Source organism: Salmo salar, chromosome ssa12, assembly GCF_905237065.1.
Source record: "Salmo salar chromosome ssa12, Ssal_v3.1, whole genome shotgun sequence".
Classification (NCBI taxonomy): Eukaryota; Metazoa; Chordata; class Actinopteri; order Salmoniformes; family Salmonidae; genus Salmo; species Salmo salar.
The window spans coordinates 4,167,370-4,185,404 of record NC_059453.1 but is presented as its reverse complement, the minus strand read 5'-3'; the positions used below and the strand labels follow the sequence as shown (position 1 = coordinate 4,185,404).

The following is an 18,035-nucleotide window of genomic DNA, read 5'->3' as shown; positions in this document are numbered from 1 at the left end:
ACATCATCAGTAGTTAGCTGGTTGGTTGTAGTTGATCGGTACCACATCATCAGTAGTTAGCTGGTTGTAGTTGATCGGTTCCACATCATCAGTAGTTAGCTGGTTGTAGTTGATAGGTACCACATCATCAGTAGTTAGCTGGTTGGTTTTAGTTGATCGGTACCACATCATCAGTAGTTAGCTGGTTGGTTGTAGTTGATCGGTACCATATCATCAGTAGTTAGCTGGTTGGTTGTAGTTGATCGGTACCACATCATCAGTAGTTAGTTGTAGTTGATCGGTACCACATCATCAGTAGTTAGCTGGTTGGTTTTAGTTGATCGGTACCACATCATCAGTAGTTAGCTGGTTGGTTGTTGTTGATCGGTACCACATCATCAGTAGTTAGCTGGTTGTAGTTGATCGGTACCACATCATCAGTAGTTAGTTGGTTGTAGTTGATCGGTACCACATCATCAGTAGTTAGCTGGTTGTAGTTGATCGGTACCACATCATCAGTAGTTAGCTGGTTGTAGTTGATCGGTACCACATCATCAGTAGTTAGTTGGTTGTAGTTGATCGGTACCACATCATCAGTAGTTAGTTGGTTGTAGTTGATCGGTACCACATCATCAGTAGTTAGCTGGTTGTAGTTGATCGGTACCACATCATCAGTAGTTAGTTTGTTGTAGTTGATCGGTACCACATCATCAGTAGTTAGTTTGTTGTAGTTGATCGGTACCACATCATCAGTAGTTAGCTGGTTGGTTGTAGTTGATCGGTACCACATCATCAGTAGTTAGTTGGTTGTAGTTGATCGGTACCACATCATCAGTAGTTAGCTGGTTGGTTGTAGTTGATCGGTACCACATCATCAGTAGTTAGCTGGTTGTAGTTGATCGGTACCACATCATCAGTAGTTAGTTGGTTGGTTGTAGTTGATCGGTACCACATCATCAGTAGTTAGCTGGTTGTAGTTGATCGGTACCACATCATCAGTAGTTAGCTGGTTGGTTGTAGTTGATCGGTACCACATCATCAGTAGTTAGTTGGTTGTAGTTGATCGGTACCACATCATCAGTAGTTAGTTGGTTGTAGTTGATCGGCACCACATCATCAGTAGTTAGTTGGTTGTAGTTGATCGGTACCACATCATCAGTAGTTAGTTGGTTGGTTGTAGTTGATCGGTACCACATCATCAGTAGTTAGCTGGTTGTAGTTGATCGGTACCACATCATCAGTAGTTAGTTGGTTGTAGTTGATCGGTACCACATCATCAGTAGTTAGCTGGTTGTAGTTGATCGGTACCACATCATCAGTAGTTAGCTGGTTGTAGTTGATCGGTACCACATCATCAGTAGTTAGCTGGTTGTAGTTGATCGGTACCACATCATCAGTAGTTAGTTGGTTGTAGTTGATCGGTACCACATCATCAGTAGTTAGTTGGTTGGTTGTAGTTGATCGGTACCACATCATCAGTAGTTAGTTGGTTGGTTGTAGTTGATCGGTACCACATCATCAGTAGTTAGTTGGTTGTAGTTGATCGGTACCACATCATCAGTAGTTAGTTGGTTGTAGTTGATCGGTACCACATCATCAGTAGTTAGTTGTAGTTGATCGGTACCACATCATCAGTAGTTATTTGGTTGGTTGTAGTTGATCGGTACAATATCATCCGTAGTTAGCTGGTTGTAGTTGATCGGTACCACATCATCAGTAGTTAGCTGGTTGGTTGTAGTTGATCGGTTCCACATCATCAGTAGTTAGCTGGTTGGTTGTAGTTGATCAGTACCACATCATCAGTAGTTAGCTGGTTGTAGTTGATCGGTACCACATCATCAGTAGTTAGCTGGTTGGTTGTAGTTGATCGGTACCACATCATCAGTAGTTAGCTGGTTGGTTGTAGTTGATCGGTACCACATCATCAGTAGTTAGCTGGTTGTAGTTGATCGGTACCACATCATCAGTAGTTAGTTGGTTGTAGTTGATCGGTACCACATCATCAGTAGTTAGCTGGTTGTAGTTGATCGGTACCACATCATCAGTAGTTAGCTGGTTGTAGTTGATCGGTACCACATCATCAGTAGTTAGCTGGTTGTAGTTGATCGGTACCACATCATCAGTAGTTAGCTGGTTGTAGTTGATCGGTACCACATCATCAGTAGTTAGTTGGTTGGTTGTAGTTGATCGGTACCACATCATCAGTAGTTAGTTGGTTGGTTGTAGTTGATCGGTACCACATCATCAGTAGTTAGCTGGTTGTAGTTGATCGGTACCACATCATCAGTAGTTAGTTGGTTGTAGTTGATCGGTACCACATCATCAGTAGTTAGCTGGTTGGTTGTAGTTGATCGGTACCACATCATCAGTAGTTAGTTGGTTGTAGTTGATCGGTACCACATCATCAGTAGTTAGTTGGTTGGTTGTAGTTGATCGGTACCACATCATCAGTAGTTAGTTGGTTGGTTGTAGTTGATCGGTACCATATCATCAGTAGTTAGCTGGTTGTAGTTGATCGGTACCACATCATCAGTAGTTAGTTGGTTGTAGTTGATTGGTACCACATCATCAGTAGTTAGCTGGTTGGTTGTAGTTGATCGGTACCACATCATCAGTAGTTAGCTGGTTGGTTGTAGTTGATCGGTACCACATCATCAGTAGTTAGCTGGTTGTAGTTGATCGGTACCACATCATCAGTAGTTAGCTGGTTGTAGTTGATCGGTACCACATCATCAGTAGTTAGCTGGTTGTAGTTGATCGGTACCACATCATCAGTAGTTAGTTGGTTGTAGTTGATCGGTACCACATCATCAGTAGTTAGCTGGTTGGTTGTAGTTGATCGGTACCACATCATCAGTAGTTAGCTGGTTGGTTGTAGTTGATCGGTACCACATCATCAGTAGTTAGCTGGTTGTAGTTGATCGGTACCACATCATCAGTAGTTAGTTGGTTGGTTGTAGTTGATCGGTACCACATCATCATTAGTTAGCTGGTTGTAGTTGATCGGTACCACATCATCAGTAGTTAGCTGGTTGGTTGTAGTTGATCGGTACCACATCATCAGTAGTTAGCTGGTTGGTTGTAGTTGATCGGTACCACATCATCAGTAGTTAGTTGGTTGTAGTTGATCGGTACCACATCATCAGTAGTTAGCTGGTTGTAGTTGATCGGTACCACATCATCAGTAGTTAGCTGGTTGTAGTTGATCGGTACCACATCATCAGTAGTTAGTTGGTTGGTTGTAGTTGATCGGTACCACATCATCAGTAGTTAGCTGGTTGTAGTTGATCGGTACCACATCATCAGTAGTTAGTTGGTTGGTTGTAGTTGATCGGTACCACATCATCAGTAGTTAGTTGGTTGGTTGTAGTTGATCGGTACCACATCATCAGTAGTTAGTTGGTTGTAGTTGATCGGTACCACATCATCAGTAGTTAGTTGTAGTTGATCGGTACCACATCATCAGTAGTTAGTTGGTTGTAGTTGATCGGTACCACATCATCAGTAGTTATTTGGTTGGTTGTAGTTGATCGGTACAATATCATCCGTAGTTAGCTGGTTGTAGTTGATCGGTACCACATCAGTAGTTAGTTGGTTGTAGTTGATCGGTACCACATCATCAGTAGTTAGTTGGTTGGTTGTAGTTGATCGGTACCACATCATCAGTAGTTAGCTGGTTGGTTGTAGTTGATCGGTACCACATCATCAGTAGTTAGCTGGTCGGTTGTAGTTGATCGGTACCACATCATCAGTAGTTAGCTGGTTGTAGTTGATAGGTACCACATCATCAGTAGTTAGCTGGTTGGTTTTAGTTGATCGGTACCACATCATCAGTAGTTAGCTGGTTGGTTGTAGTTGATCGGTACCATATCATCAGTAGTTAGCTGGTTGGTTGTAGTTGATCGGGTACCACATCATCAGTAGTTAGTTGTAGTTGATCGGTACCACATCATCAGTAGTTAGCTGGTTGGTTTTAGTTGATCGGTACCACATCATCAGTAGTTAGCTGGTTGGTTGTTGTTGATCGGTACCACATCATCAGTAGTTAGCTGGTTGTAGTTGATCGGTACCACATCATCAGTAGTTAGTTGGTTGTAGTTGATCGGTACCACATCATCAGTAGTTAGCTGGTTGTAGTTGATCGGTACCACATCATCAGTAGTTAGCTGGTTGTAGTTGATCGGTACCACATCATCAGTAGTTAGTTGGTTGTAGTTGATCGGTACCACATCATCAGTAGTTAGTTGGTTGTAGTTGATCGGTACCACATCATCAGTAGTTAGCTGGTTGTAGTTGATCGGTACCACATCATCAGTAGTTAGTTTGTTGTAGTTGATCGGTACCACATCATCAGTAGTTAGTTTGTTGTAGTTGATCGGTACCACATCATCAGTAGTTAGCTGGTTGGTTGTAGTTGATCGGTACCACATCATCAGTAGTTAGTTGGTTGTAGTTGATCGGTACCACATCATCAGTAGTTAGCTGGTTGGTTGTAGTTGATCGGTACCACATCATCAGTAGTTAGCTGGTTGTAGTTGATCGGTACCACATCATCAGTAGTTAGTTGGTTGGTTGTAGTTGATCGGTACTACATCATCAGTAGTTAGCTGGTTGTAGTTGATCGGTACCACATCATCAGTAGTTAGCTGGTTGGTTGTAGTTGATCGGTACCACATCATCAGTAGTTAGTTGGTTGTAGTTGATCGGTACCACATCATCAGTAGTTAGTTGGTTGTAGTTGATCGGCACCACATCATCAGTAGTTAGTTGGTTGTAGTTGATCGGTACCACATCATCAGTAGTTAGTTGGTTGGTTGTAGTTGATCGGTACCACATCATCAGTAGTTAGCTGGTTGTAGTTGATCGGTACCACATCATCAGTAGTTAGTTGGTTGTAGTTGATCGGTACCACATCATCAGTAGTTAGCTGGTTGTAGTTGATCGGTACCACATCATCAGTAGTTAGCTGGTTGTAGTTGATCGGTACCACATCATCAGTAGTTAGCTGGTTGTAGTTGATCGGTACCACATCATCAGTAGTTAGTTGGTTGTAGTTGATCGGTACCACATCATCAGTAGTTAGTTGGTTGGTTGTAGTTGATCGGTACCACATCATCAGTAGTTAGTTGGTTGGTTGTAGTTGATCGGTACCACATCATCAGTAGTTAGTTGGTTGTAGTTGATCGGTACCACATCATCAGTAGTTAGTTGGTTGTAGTTGATCGGTACCACATCATCAGTAGTTAGTTGTAGTTGATCGGTACCACATCATCAGTAGTTATTTGGTTGGTTGTAGTTGATCGGTACAATATCATCCGTAGTTAGCTGGTTGTAGTTGATCGGTACCACATCATCAGTAGTTAGCTGGTTGGTTGTAGTTGATCGGTTCCACATCATCAGTAGTTAGCTGGTTGGTTGTAGTTGATCAGTACCACATCATCAGTAGTTAGCTGGTTGTAGTTGATCGGTACCACATCATCAGTAGTTAGCTGGTTGGTTGTAGTTGATCGGTACCACATCATCAGTAGTTAGCTGGTTGGTTGTAGTTGATCGGTACCACATCATCAGTAGTTAGCTGGTTGTAGTTGATCGGTACCACATCATCAGTAGTTAGTTGGTTGTAGTTGATCGGTACCACATCATCAGTAGTTAGTTGGTTGTAGTTGATCGGTACCACATCATTAGTAGTTAGCTGTTGTTGTTGATCGGTACCACATCATCATCAGTAGTTAGCTGGTTGTAGTTGATCGGTACCACATCATCATCATCAGTAGTTAGCTGGTTGTAGTTGATCGGTACCACATCATCAGTAGTTAGCTGGTTGTAGTTGATCGGTACCACATCATCAGTAGTTAGCTGGTTGGTTGTAGTTGATCGGTACCACATCATCAGTAGTTAGTTGGTTGTAGTTGATCGGTACCACATCATCAGTAGTTAGTTGGTTGTAGTTGATCGGTACCACATCATCAGTAGTTAGCTGTTGTAGTTGATCGGTACCACATCATCATCATCAGTAGTTAGTTGGTTGTAGTTGATCGGTACCACATCATCAGTAGTTAGTTGGTTGTAGTTGATCGGTACCACATCATCAGTAGTTAGCTGTTGTTGTTGATCGGTACCACATCATCATCAGTAGTTAGCTGGTTGTTGTTGATCGGTACCACATCATCAGTAGTTAGCTGGTTGGTTGTAGTTGATCGGTACCACATCATCAGTAGTTAGTTGGTTGTAGTTGATCGGTACCACATCATCAGTAGTTAGCTGTTGTAGTTGATCGGTACCACATCATCATCATCAGTAGTTAGTTGGTTGTAGTTGATCGGTACCACATCATCAGTAGTTAGTTGGTTGTAGTTGATCGGTACCACATCATCAGTAGTTAGCTGGTTGTAGTTGATCGGTACCACATCATCAGTAGTTAGCTGGTTGTAGTTGATCGGTACCACATCATCAGTAGTTAGTTGGTTGGTTGTAGTTGATCGGTACCACATCATCAGTAGTTAGCTGGTTGGTTGTAGTTGATCGGTACCACATCATCAGTAGTTAGCTGGTTGGTTGTAGTTGATCGGTACCACATCATCAGTAGTTAGCTGGTTGTAGTTGATCGGTACCACATCATCAGTAGTTAGTTGGTTGTAGTTGATCGGTACCACATCATCAGTAGTTAGCTGGTTGTAGTTGATCGGTACCACATCATTAGTAGTTAGCTGGTTGTAGTTGATCGGTACCACATCATCAGTAGTTATTTGGTTGGTTGTAGTTGATCGGTACCACATCATCAGTAGTTAGCTGGTTGTAGTTGATCGGTACCACATCATCAGTAGTTAGCTGGTTGTAGTTGATCGGTACCACATCATCAGTAGTTAGCTGGTTGGTTGTAGTTGATCGGTACCACATCATCAGTAGTTAGCTGGTTGTAGTTGATCGGTACCACATCATCATCAGTAGTTAGCTGGTTGTAGTTGATCGGTACCACATCATCAGTAGTTAGTTGGTTGTAGTTGATCGGTACCACATCATCAGTAGTTAGTTGGTTGGTTGTAGTTGATCGGTACCACATCATCAGTAGTTAGCTGGTTGTAGTTGATCGGTACCACATCATCAGTAGTTGGTTGGTTGTAGTTGATCGGTACCACATCATCAGTAGTTAGTTGGTTGTAGTTGATCGGTACCACATCATCAGTAGTTAGTTGGTTGGTTGTAGTTGATCGGTACCACATCATCAGTAGTTAGCTGGTTGGTTGTAGTTGATCGGTACCACATCATCAGTAGTTAGTTGGTTGTAGTTGATCGGTACCACATCATCAGTAGTTGGTTGGTTGTAGTTGATCGGTACCACATCATCAGTAGTTAGATGGTTGTAGTTGATCGGTACCACATCATCAGTAGTTAGTTGGTTGGTTGTAGTTGATCGGTACCACATCATCAGTAGTTAGCTGGTTGGTTGTAGTTGATCGGTACCACATCATCAGTAGTTAGCTGGTTGGTTGTAGTTGATCGGTACCACATCATCAGTAGTTAGCTGGTTGGTTGTAGTTGATCGGTACCACATCATCAGTAGTTAGCTGGTTGGTTGTAGTTGATCGGTACCACATCATCAGTAGTTAGCTGGTTGGTTGTAGTTGATCGGTACCACATCATCAGTAGTTAGTTGGTTGTAGTTGATCGGTACCACATCATCAGTAGTTAGCTGGTTGTAGTTGATCGGTTCCACATCATCAGTAGTTAGCTGGTTGTAGTTGATCGGTACCACATCATCAGTAGTTAGCTGGTTGGTTGTAGTTGATCGGTACCACATCATCAGTAGTTAGCTGGTTGTAGTTGATCGGTACCACATCATCATCAGTAGTTAGCTGGTTGTAGTTGATCGGTACCACATCATCAGTAGTTAGCTGGTTGTAGTTGATCGGTACCACATCATCAGTAGTTAGTTGGTTGGTTGTAGTTGATCGGTACCACATCATCAGTAGTTAGTTGGTTGGTTGTAGTTGATCAGTACCACATCATCAGTAGTTAGTTGGTTGTAGTTGATCGGTACCACATCATCAGTAGTTAGTTGGTTGGTTGTAGTTGATCGGTACCACATCATCAGTAGTTAGCTGGTTGTAGTTGATCGGTACCACATCATCAGTAGTTGGTTGGTTGTAGTTGATCGGTACCACATCATAAGTAGTTAGTTGGTTGTAGTTGATCGGTACCACATCATCAGTAGTTAGTTGGTTGGTTGTAGTTGATCGGTACCACATCATCAGTAGTTAGCTGGTTGGTTGTAGTTGATCGGTACCACATCATCAGTAGTTGGTTGGTTGTAGTTGATCGGTACCACATCATCAGTAGTTAGTTGGTTGTAGTTGATCGGTACCACATCATCAGTAGTTAGTGTTGGTTGTAGTTGATCGGTACCACATCATCAGTAGTTAGCTGGTTGGTTGTAGTTGATCGGTACCACATCATCAGTAGTTAGCTGGTTGGTTGTAGTTGATCGGTACCACATCATCAGTAGTTAGCTGGTTGGTTGTAGTTGATCGGGTACCACATCATCAGTAGTTAGCTGGTTGGTTGTAGTTGATCGGTACCACATCATCAGTAGTTAGCTGGTTGGTTGTAGTTGATCGGTACCACATCATCAGTAGTTAGTTGGTTGTAGTTGATCGGTACCACATCATCAGTAGTTAGCTGGTTGTAGTTGATCGGTTCCACATCATCAGTAGTTAGCTGGTTGTAGTTGATCGGTACCACATCATCAGTAGTTAGCTGGTTGTAGTTGATCGGTACCACATCATCAGTAGTTAGCTGGTTGTAGTTGATCGGTACCACATCATCAGTAGTTAGCTGGTTGGTTGTAGTTGATCGGTACCACATCATCAGTAGTTAGCTGGTTGTAGTTGATCGGTACCACATCATCAGTAGTTAGCTGGTTGTAGTTGATCGGTACCACATCATCAGTAGTTAGTTGGTTGTAGTTGATCGGTACCACATCATCAGTAGTTAGCTGGTTGTAGTTGATCGGTACCACATCATCAGTAGTTAGCTGGTTGTAGTTGATCGGTACCACATCATCAGTAGTTAGCTGGTTGTAGTTGATCGGTACCACATCATCAGTAGTTAGTTGGTTGTAGTTGATCGGTACCACATCATCAGTAGTTAGCTGGTTGTAGTTGATCGGTACCACATCATCAGTAGTTAGCTGGTTGTAGTTGATCGGTACCACATCATCAGTAGTTAGCTGGTTGTAGTTGATCGGTACCACATCATCAGTAGTTAGCTGGTTGGTTGTAGTTGATCGGTACCACATCATCAGTAGTTAGCTGGTTGGTTGTAGTTGATCGGTACCACATCATCAGTAGTTAGCTGGTTGGTTGTAGTTGATCGGTACCACATCATCAGTAGTTAGTTGGTTGTAGTTGATCGGTACCACATCATCAGTAGTTAGTTGGTTGTAGTTGATCGGTACCACATCATCAGTAGTTAGCTGGTTGTAGTTGATCGGTACCACATCATCAGTAGTTAGCTGGTTGTAGTTGATCGGTACCACATCATCAGTAGTTAGTTGGTTGTAGTTAATCGGTACCACATCATCAGTAGTTAGCTGGTTGTAGTTGATCGGTACCATATCATCAGTAGTTAGCTGGTTGTAGTTGATCGGTACCACATCATCAGTAGTTAGCTGGTTGTAGTTGATCGGTACCACATCATCAGTAGTTAGCTGGTTGGTTGTAGTTGATCGGTACCACATCATCAGTAGTTAGCTGGTTGGTTGTAGTTGATCGGTACCACATCATCAGTAGTTAGCTGGTTGGTTGTAGTTGATCGGTACCACATCATCAGTAGTTAGTTTGTTGTAGTTGATCGGTACCACATCATCAGTAGTTAGTTGGTTGTAGTTGATCGGTACCACATCAGTAGTTAGCTGGTTGGTTGTAGTTGATCGGTACCACATCATCAGTAGTTAGTTGGTTGTAGTTGATCGGTACCACATCATCAGTAGTTAGCTGGTTGTAGTTGATCGGTACCACATCATCAGTAGTTAGCTGGTTGTAGTTGATCGGTACCACATCATCAGTAGTTAGTTGGTTGTAGTTAATCGGTACCACATCATCAGTAGTTAGCTGGTTGTAGTTGATCGGTACCACATCATCAGTAGTTAGCTGGTTGTAGTTGATCGGTACCACATCATCAGTAGTTAGCTGGTTGGTTGTAGTTGATCAGTACCACATCATCAGTAGTTAGTTGGTTGTAGTTGATCGGTACCACATCATCAGTAGTTAGTTGGTTGTAGTTGATCGGTACCACATCATCAGTAGTTAGCTGGTTGTAGTTGATCGGTACCACATCATCAGTAGTTAGTTGGTTGTAGTTGATCGGTACCACATCATCAGTAGTTAGCTGGTTGTAGTTGATCGGTACCATATCATCAGTAGTTAGCTGGTTGTAGTTGATCGGTACCACATCATCAGTAGTTAGCTGGTTGTAGTTGATCGGTACCACATCATCAGTAGTTAGCTGGTTGGTTGTAGTTGATCGGTACCACATCATCAGTAGTTAGCTGGTTGGTTGTAGTTGATCGGTACCACATCATCAGTAGTTAGCTGGTTGGTTGTAGTTGATCGGTACCACATCATCAGTAGTTAGTTGGTTGTAGTTGATCGGTACCACATCATCAGTAGTTAGCTGGTTGTAGTTGATCGGTACCACATCATCAGTAGTTAGCTGGTTGGTTGTAGTTGATCGGTACCACATCATCAGTAGTTAGTTGGTTGTAGTTGATCGGTACCACATCATCAGTAGTTAGCTGGTTGTAGTTGATCGGTACCACATCATCAGTAGTTAGCTGGTTGTAGTTGATCGGTACCACATCATCAGTAGTTAGTTGGTTGTAGTTAATCGGTACCACATCATCAGTAGTTAGTTGGTTGTAGTTGATCGGTACCACATCATCAGTAGTTAGTGTGCAGAAACCTTTTAACATTTACAATATCTGTGAACGATACTTTACACTCTGTCAAGACATGAAGATAAAGTCTGAGCGGTTGCATCTTGGGAAGTATTGATTCTCTCTCTCTCTCTCCCTACAGTCCTCTGAAGGACTCTGATAAGGACCGGCGTCTATCGGTGGAGATCTGGGATTGGGATCTGACCAGCAGGAACGACTTCATGGGAGCGCTCTCATTCGGCGTCTCAGAGCTCCAGAAACAAGGAGTGGATGGATGGTGAGATGGAGGGAGGGAGAGAGAGAGAGAGGAGGATTTTTTTTATTTTTAATTATTTTTATTTTACCTTTATTTAACTAGGCAAGTCAGTTAAGAACAAATTCTTATTTTCAATGACAGCCTAGGAACAGTGGGTTAACTGCCTTGTTCAGGGGCAGAACGACAGATTTGTACCTTGTCAGCTCAGGGATTCGAACTTGCAACCTTTCGGTTAGTAGCCCAACACTCTAACCACTAGGCTACCCTGCCGCCCCAGGATGGATGGAGGGAGGGAGGGAGGGAGGATGGTGAGATGGAGGGATGGATGGATGGAGGGAGAGGAGGATGGAGGGATGGATGGAGGGAGGTAGAGGAGGATGGAGAGATGGAGGGAGGGTGAGGAGGATGGATGGAGGGAGGAAGGGGAGGATGGAGGGAGGGAGAGGAGTATAGAGGGAGGGAGAGGAGGATAGAGAGGTAGAGAGAGGCATCCACAAACTCCAGAAACAAGGAGTGGGCGGATGGAGGGAGGGAGGGAGGGTGAGATGGAGGGAGGGAGGGAGGGAGGGAGAGGAGGATGGTGAGATGGAAGGAGGGAGGGAGGGAGGGAGGGTGAGATGGAGGGAGGGAGGGAGGGAGGGAGGGAGAGGAGGATGGTGAGATGGAAGGAGGGAGGGAGTGAGGGAGAGGAGGATGGTGAGATGGAAGGATGGAGGGAGGGAGAGGAGGATGGTGAGATGGAAGGAGGGAGGAGCAGGGCGGGGGACAGTTTCCCAGAGTGTTGATCTATAGGGCTCTATTTTAACAACCCTAACACAACGGTCAATCTGAGCTCAGGTGGTAATGTTATGGGTTCAGGGGGGTCAGGAATAGTTTTTGCTATTTTCACTGTTACAAAATGATCGGCCGACTTGCTGGCATTTGGGCTGGGTTTGATGAATAAGCAAGTTGTGGGTGTGTCGAGAGATGGCCTTTCACTGACCAATCAGAACGTGCTCCATGGTGAATTATGTGGTTGTTTCAAGTTGTGTATTTATGATATTTTATGTTTTTGCCTTGGAATCAACTCCAGAAATGAAATAACAAAACGTAGAGCTATCTTTGCTAAATACATTGACTTGAACCCATTTGCAGTCCACAGTAATTCCATGGCTTCAATAACGTTCACACTGATATAGGGACTAGGTGTACTGTAAATGACATTATGGCTGAGCATGGACAACACTGTCAATAAACAGATTACATTCACTATTGATACGACCTGAAAACAGACCGATTTTTATTCTAATCAAATTCTAAACAAAATGAAAACAACTTGTTTTAAAATAGGCTGTTTCACACTTACAGGCACCATCATTTCTCCCCGTGGCCATATAATATTAAAACAGCACAGACTATGGCCATATAATATTAAAACAACACAGACTATGGCCATATAATATTAAAACAACACAGACTATGGCCATATAATATTAAAACAACACAGACTATGGCCATATAATATTAAAACAACACAGACTATGGCCATATAATATTAAAACAGCACAGACTATGGCCATATAATATTAAAACAACACAGACTATGGCCATATAATATTAAAACAACACAGACTATGGCCATATAATATTAAAACAACACAGACTATGGCTATATAATATTAAAACAACACAGACTATGGCCATATAATATTAAAACAACACAGACTATGGCTATATAATATTAAAACAACACAGACTATGGCCATATAATATTAAAACAACACAGACTATGGCTATATAATATTAAAACAACACAGACTATGGCTATATAATATTAAAACAACACAGACTATGGCCATATAATATTAAAACAACACAGACTATGGCTATATAATATTAAAACAACACAGACTATGGCCATATAATATTAAAACAACACAGACTATGGCTATATAATATTAAAACAACACAGACTATGGCCATATAATATTAAAACAACACAGACTATGGCTATATAATATTAAAACAACACAGACTATGGCGGGTTTTACCTCCAAACTGTTCCCAGTTGCTGGCCCAATATAAATAGGAAGGGAGAGAATGTCCTCTCCCCCGTTCCACTGCTCCCCAATAGGAAGGGAGAGAATGTCCTCTCCCCCGTTCCACTGCTCCCCAATAGGAAGGGAGAGAATGTCCTCTCCCCCGTTCCACTGCTCCCCAATAGGAAGGGAGAGAATGTCCGCTCCCCCGTTCCACTGCTCCCCAATAGGAAGGGAGAGAATGTCCGCTCCCCCGTTCCACTGCTCCCCAATAGGAAGGGAGAGAATGTCCTCTCCCCCGTTCCACTGCTCCCCAATAGGAAGGGAGAGAATGTCCTCTCCCCCGTTCCACTGCTCCCCAATAGGAAGGGAGAGAATGTCCTCTCCCCCGTTCCACTGCTCCCCAATAGGAAGGGAGAGAATGTCCGCTCCCCCCGTTCCACTGCTCCCCAATAGGAAGGGAGAGAATGTCCTCTCCCCCGTTCCACTGCTCCCCAATAGGAAGGGAGAGAATGTCCTCTCCCCGTTCCACTGCTCCCCAATAGGAAGGGAGAGAATGTCCTCTCCCCCGTTCCACTGCTCCCCAATAGGAAGGGAGAGAATGTCCTCTCCCCCGTTCCACTGCTCCCCAATAGGAAGGGAGAGAATGTCCTCTCCCCCGTTCCACTGCTCCCCAATAGGAAGGGAGAGAATGTCCTCTCCCCCGTTCCACTGCTCCCCAATAGGAAGGGAGAGAATGTCCTCTCCCCCGTTCCACTGCTCCCCAATAGGAAGGGAGAGAATGTCCTCTCCCCCGTTCCACTGCTCCCCAATAGGAAGGGAGAGAATGTCCTCTCCCCCGTTCCACTGCTCCCCAATAGGAAGGGAGAGAATGTCCTCTCCCCCGTTCCACTGCTCCCCAATAGGAAGGGAGAGAATGTCCTCTCCCCGTTCCACTGCTCCCCAATAGGAAGGGAGAGAATGTCCTCTCCCCCGTTCCACTGCTCCCCAATAGGAAGGGAGAGAATGTCCTCTCCCCCGTTCCACTGCTCCCCAATAGGAAGGGAGAGAATGTCCTCTCCCCCGTTCCACTGCTCCCCAATAGGTCTGTGTTTTATAAACCTAAACAGAACCATCTTACAGATCAGATCACGTTCACACGTCTCTAGAAGTTGCATTGAATGTGCGTCACGGAAGTTGTCACCATAAAACCAGTAAGGTGATTCATTCATATCAGATTGATTGTAATGAAATGAAATGAAAACAAGCAATCGGCAAAAAAAAATGTAAAACAACAATAAATAAATGTAAAATATAATGACATCATAAAATCTTCAGGATAAACAAGACAGGCATTGCTGTTGAAGGTCCCCAAAGTACACACACATCTCTGGGTCGCTCGTCTTTTCAGTTCGCTGCTGCCAGCGACTGGAACGAGCTGCAACATACACTCAAACTGGACAGTTTTTATCTCTTTATTCAAAGACTCAATAATGGACACTCTCACTGACAGTAGTGGCTGCTTCGTGTCAAGTATAGTTGTCTCTTGCCCTTTGTGCTTGTTGTCTGTGCCCAATAATGTTTGTACCATGTTGTGTTGCTATCATGTTGTTGTCATGTTGTGTTGCTACCATGTTGTTGTCATGTTGTGTTGCTACCATGTTGTTGTCATTTTGTGTTGCTACCATGTTGTTGTCATGTTGTGTTGCTACCCTGCTGTGTTGTCATGTGTTGCTGCCATACTATGTTGTTGTCTTAGGTCTCTCTTTATGTAGTGTTATGGTGTCTCTCTTGTCGAGATGTGTATTTTGTCCATATTTATATATATTTATAATTTATTTTTAATCCCAGGCCCCCGTCCCTGCAGGAGGCCTTTTGGTAGGCCGTCATTGTAAATAAGAATTTGTTCTTAACTGACTTGCCTAGTTAAATAAAGGTTAAATAAAGATCATTTTTTAAAAGCCTTCGTTATAGCAGGCCTAAGGGTGGGCTTGGGTTTAGAACATATGAAGCGGAAAACAAGCCATTTTTTACAGGTTACAGATAACTTCTAAATACCAGAATCACCGATATTCACAGAGGGTCTCGTCTCTCGTTTCATGACGGGCATGGACACGTAGCCTACACCATGGGGGGGGTTACACACCTCCAAAACGGGACCTAAATGGATAAAATAATGTGGGTCTGTCTACAAGGTAGAGATCCAAAGGGAATGTCAGCTCACTGTTTCACTCCTCTCTAACTTGACGTTTTAATAAAGCTTTGGTGATTTAAGATGTATTTCCAAGCGGTCTCAGGAGCCAATCCCTTTATGGACAGTCTTGACTACTTCACGATTGCATTGGGCAGACAAAAAAAAAAGCCTTAATTGTTTTTTTTATAAATCAAATACCACGAAATGGGAGAAGAAAAAAAACCTTAGTTTATGTTTCTAAATAGGAAGTATACAGGCACCAAAAGCACGTTAGGCTGCTCTTGTTCCATGTACATATGAGCAGTATGCATCACAGCTGGATAGGCTGAGTTTCCTCTGTCAGAATTCATTCCAGTTCCTGTTTTTGGTTGGTCTTAAATATCCCCATCAGCTCTGCCTGAAATTACCACTTTGGATCATGTTTTTAAGGACACGCCTAAAATATTTCCACCCCTCCCATCTGAGTGCAGGGCTGATTATAAAACAGGTAAATTGCCAAACCTGGCGTTAGGGCTGTGAAAATGCCAGTGCGCCCTGTTGTTACCTAACGAAATGTCAAAGTAACGTGAATTTGAAACTAGTGCCACTTTAACGCCAGCCGAACACAGAGCCAATGGTATGAATCTGTAGTGTTAATCCATATATTCTACAGGTTTAAATTGTTGTCCCAAGAGGAGGGAGAGTACTTTAATGTTCCTGTCCAACCAGACGGAGAGGACGGCAACGAGGAACTACGACAGAAGTTTGAGGTGAGAGAAACCAATGACATCACTGGCGGGAGGTGAGTGTGTCAGCCAGAGGGAGGGCTGCTAGTATTATATCCTTGGCTCCAAATACCTTATTTTTACCCGCTCAGCCTAATGTTACCCCATCGGCTCTCCATTTAGGCCTGTTCCAACCTCTATGTAACAGTCCCCTGTTCCAACCTCTATGTAACAGTCCCCTGTTCCAACCTCAATGTAACAGTCCCCTGTTCCAACCTCGATGTAACAGTCCCCTGTTCCAACCTCGATGTAACAGTCCCCTGTTCCAACCTCGATGTAACAGTCCCCTGTTCCAACCTCGATGTAACAGTCCCCTGTTCCAACCTCGATGTAACAGTCCCCTGTTCCAACCTCGATGTAACAGTCCCCTGTTCCAACCTCGATGTAACAGTCCCCTGTTCCAACCTCTATGTAACAGTCCCAGGTTCCAACCTCTATGTAACAGTCCCCTGTTCCAACCTCTATGTAACAGTCCCCTGTTCCAACCTCGATGTAACAGTCCCCTGTTCCAACCTCTATGTAACAGTCCCCTGTTCCAACCTCTATGTAACAGTCCCCTGTTCCAACTTCTTTGTAACAGTCCCCTGTTCCAACTTCTTTGTAACAGTCCCCTGTTCCAACTTCTATGTAACAGTCCCCTGTTCCAACCTCTATGTAACAGTCCCCTGTTCCAACCTCTATGTAACAGTCCCCTGACCTTGATGAATGATGTGAGCTTAATGTTTAGAGAGAGAAAAGCAGATATTTATACTCTTCAGTCCTGACTGCAATTCTTCTAGATTGAAGAACATGTAGTTAGGTTTTCTGGCAGTTATCAAACTGAAAATGTTGCCATAAGAAACTGTAACTCTGATCATAAGTTGTCTCTCCCCGTCAGAGGGCTAAGATCGGTCCTGGTAAGAACACAGACGGCTCCTCCTCTAACTCCACCTCTAAGTACGATAGCAACGGTAACCAGGACCGTGTCAAACTGACAGACTTCAACTTCATTATGGTGTTGGGCAAGGGTAGCTTCGGGAAGGTACGTGGTGGAGAGACTGTATGTGGGGGACGGAAAGATTGTATGTGGGGGACAGAGAGACTGGTTGGAGAGACTGGGGGGTGGAGAGACTGTATGTGGGGGACGGAGTGACTGTATGTGGGGGACGGAGAGACTGTATGTGGGGGGACGGAGAGACTGTATGTGGGGGACGGAGAGACTGTATGTGGGGGACGAGAGACTGTATGTGGGGGACGGAGAGACTGTATGTGGGGGACGGAGAGACTGTATGTGGGGGACGAGAGACTGTATGTGGGGGACGGAGAGACTATGTGGGGGACGGAGAGACTGTGTGGGGGACGAGAGACTGTATGTGGGGGACGGAGAGACTGTATTTGGGGGACGGAGAGACTATGTGGGGGACGGAGAGACAGTGTATTTGGGGGACGGAGAGACAGTGTATTTGGGGGACGGAGAGACAGTGTATTTGGGGGACGGAGAGACTGTATGTGGGGGACGGAGAGACTGTATGTGGGGGACGGAGAGACAGTGTATTTGGGGGACGGAGAGACAGTGTATTTGGGGGACGGAGAGACTGTATGTGGGGGACGGAGAGACTGTATGTGGGGGACGGAGAGACTGTATGTGGGGGACGGAGAGACTGTATGTGGGGGACGGAGAGACGTATGTGGGGGACGGAGAGACAGTGTATTTGGGGGACGGAGAGACTGTATGTGGGGGACGGAGAGACTGTATGTGGGGGACGGAGAGACTGTATGTGGGGGACGGAGAGACTCTATGTGGGGGACGGAGAGACAGTGTATTTGGGGGACGGAGAGACCGTATGTGGGGGATTGAGAGACTGTATGTGGGGGACGGAGAGACAGTGTATTTGGGGGACAGAGAGACAGTGTGTTACTCTGTTAAAGATCC

At 44.1% G+C, this 18,035-nt stretch overlaps 1 protein-coding gene across 2 annotated transcripts in view; it reads left to right on the top strand.

Moving 5' to 3' along the window:
* The window catches only part of LOC106595901 (protein kinase C beta type), a 152,775-nt gene that overhangs the window by 105,490 nt on the left and 29,250 nt on the right, over window positions 1-18,035 (top strand). For both annotated transcript variants that reach the window (XM_045690504.1, XM_045690505.1), the window contains exons 7-9: window positions 11,055-11,189; window positions 16,012-16,108; window positions 17,001-17,144. In XM_045690504.1, coding sequence (XP_045546460.1) covers window positions 11,055-11,189; window positions 16,012-16,108; window positions 17,001-17,144 — 376 coding nt within the window. The remainder of the gene's footprint in view (window positions 1-11,054; window positions 11,190-16,011; window positions 16,109-17,000; window positions 17,145-18,035) is intronic.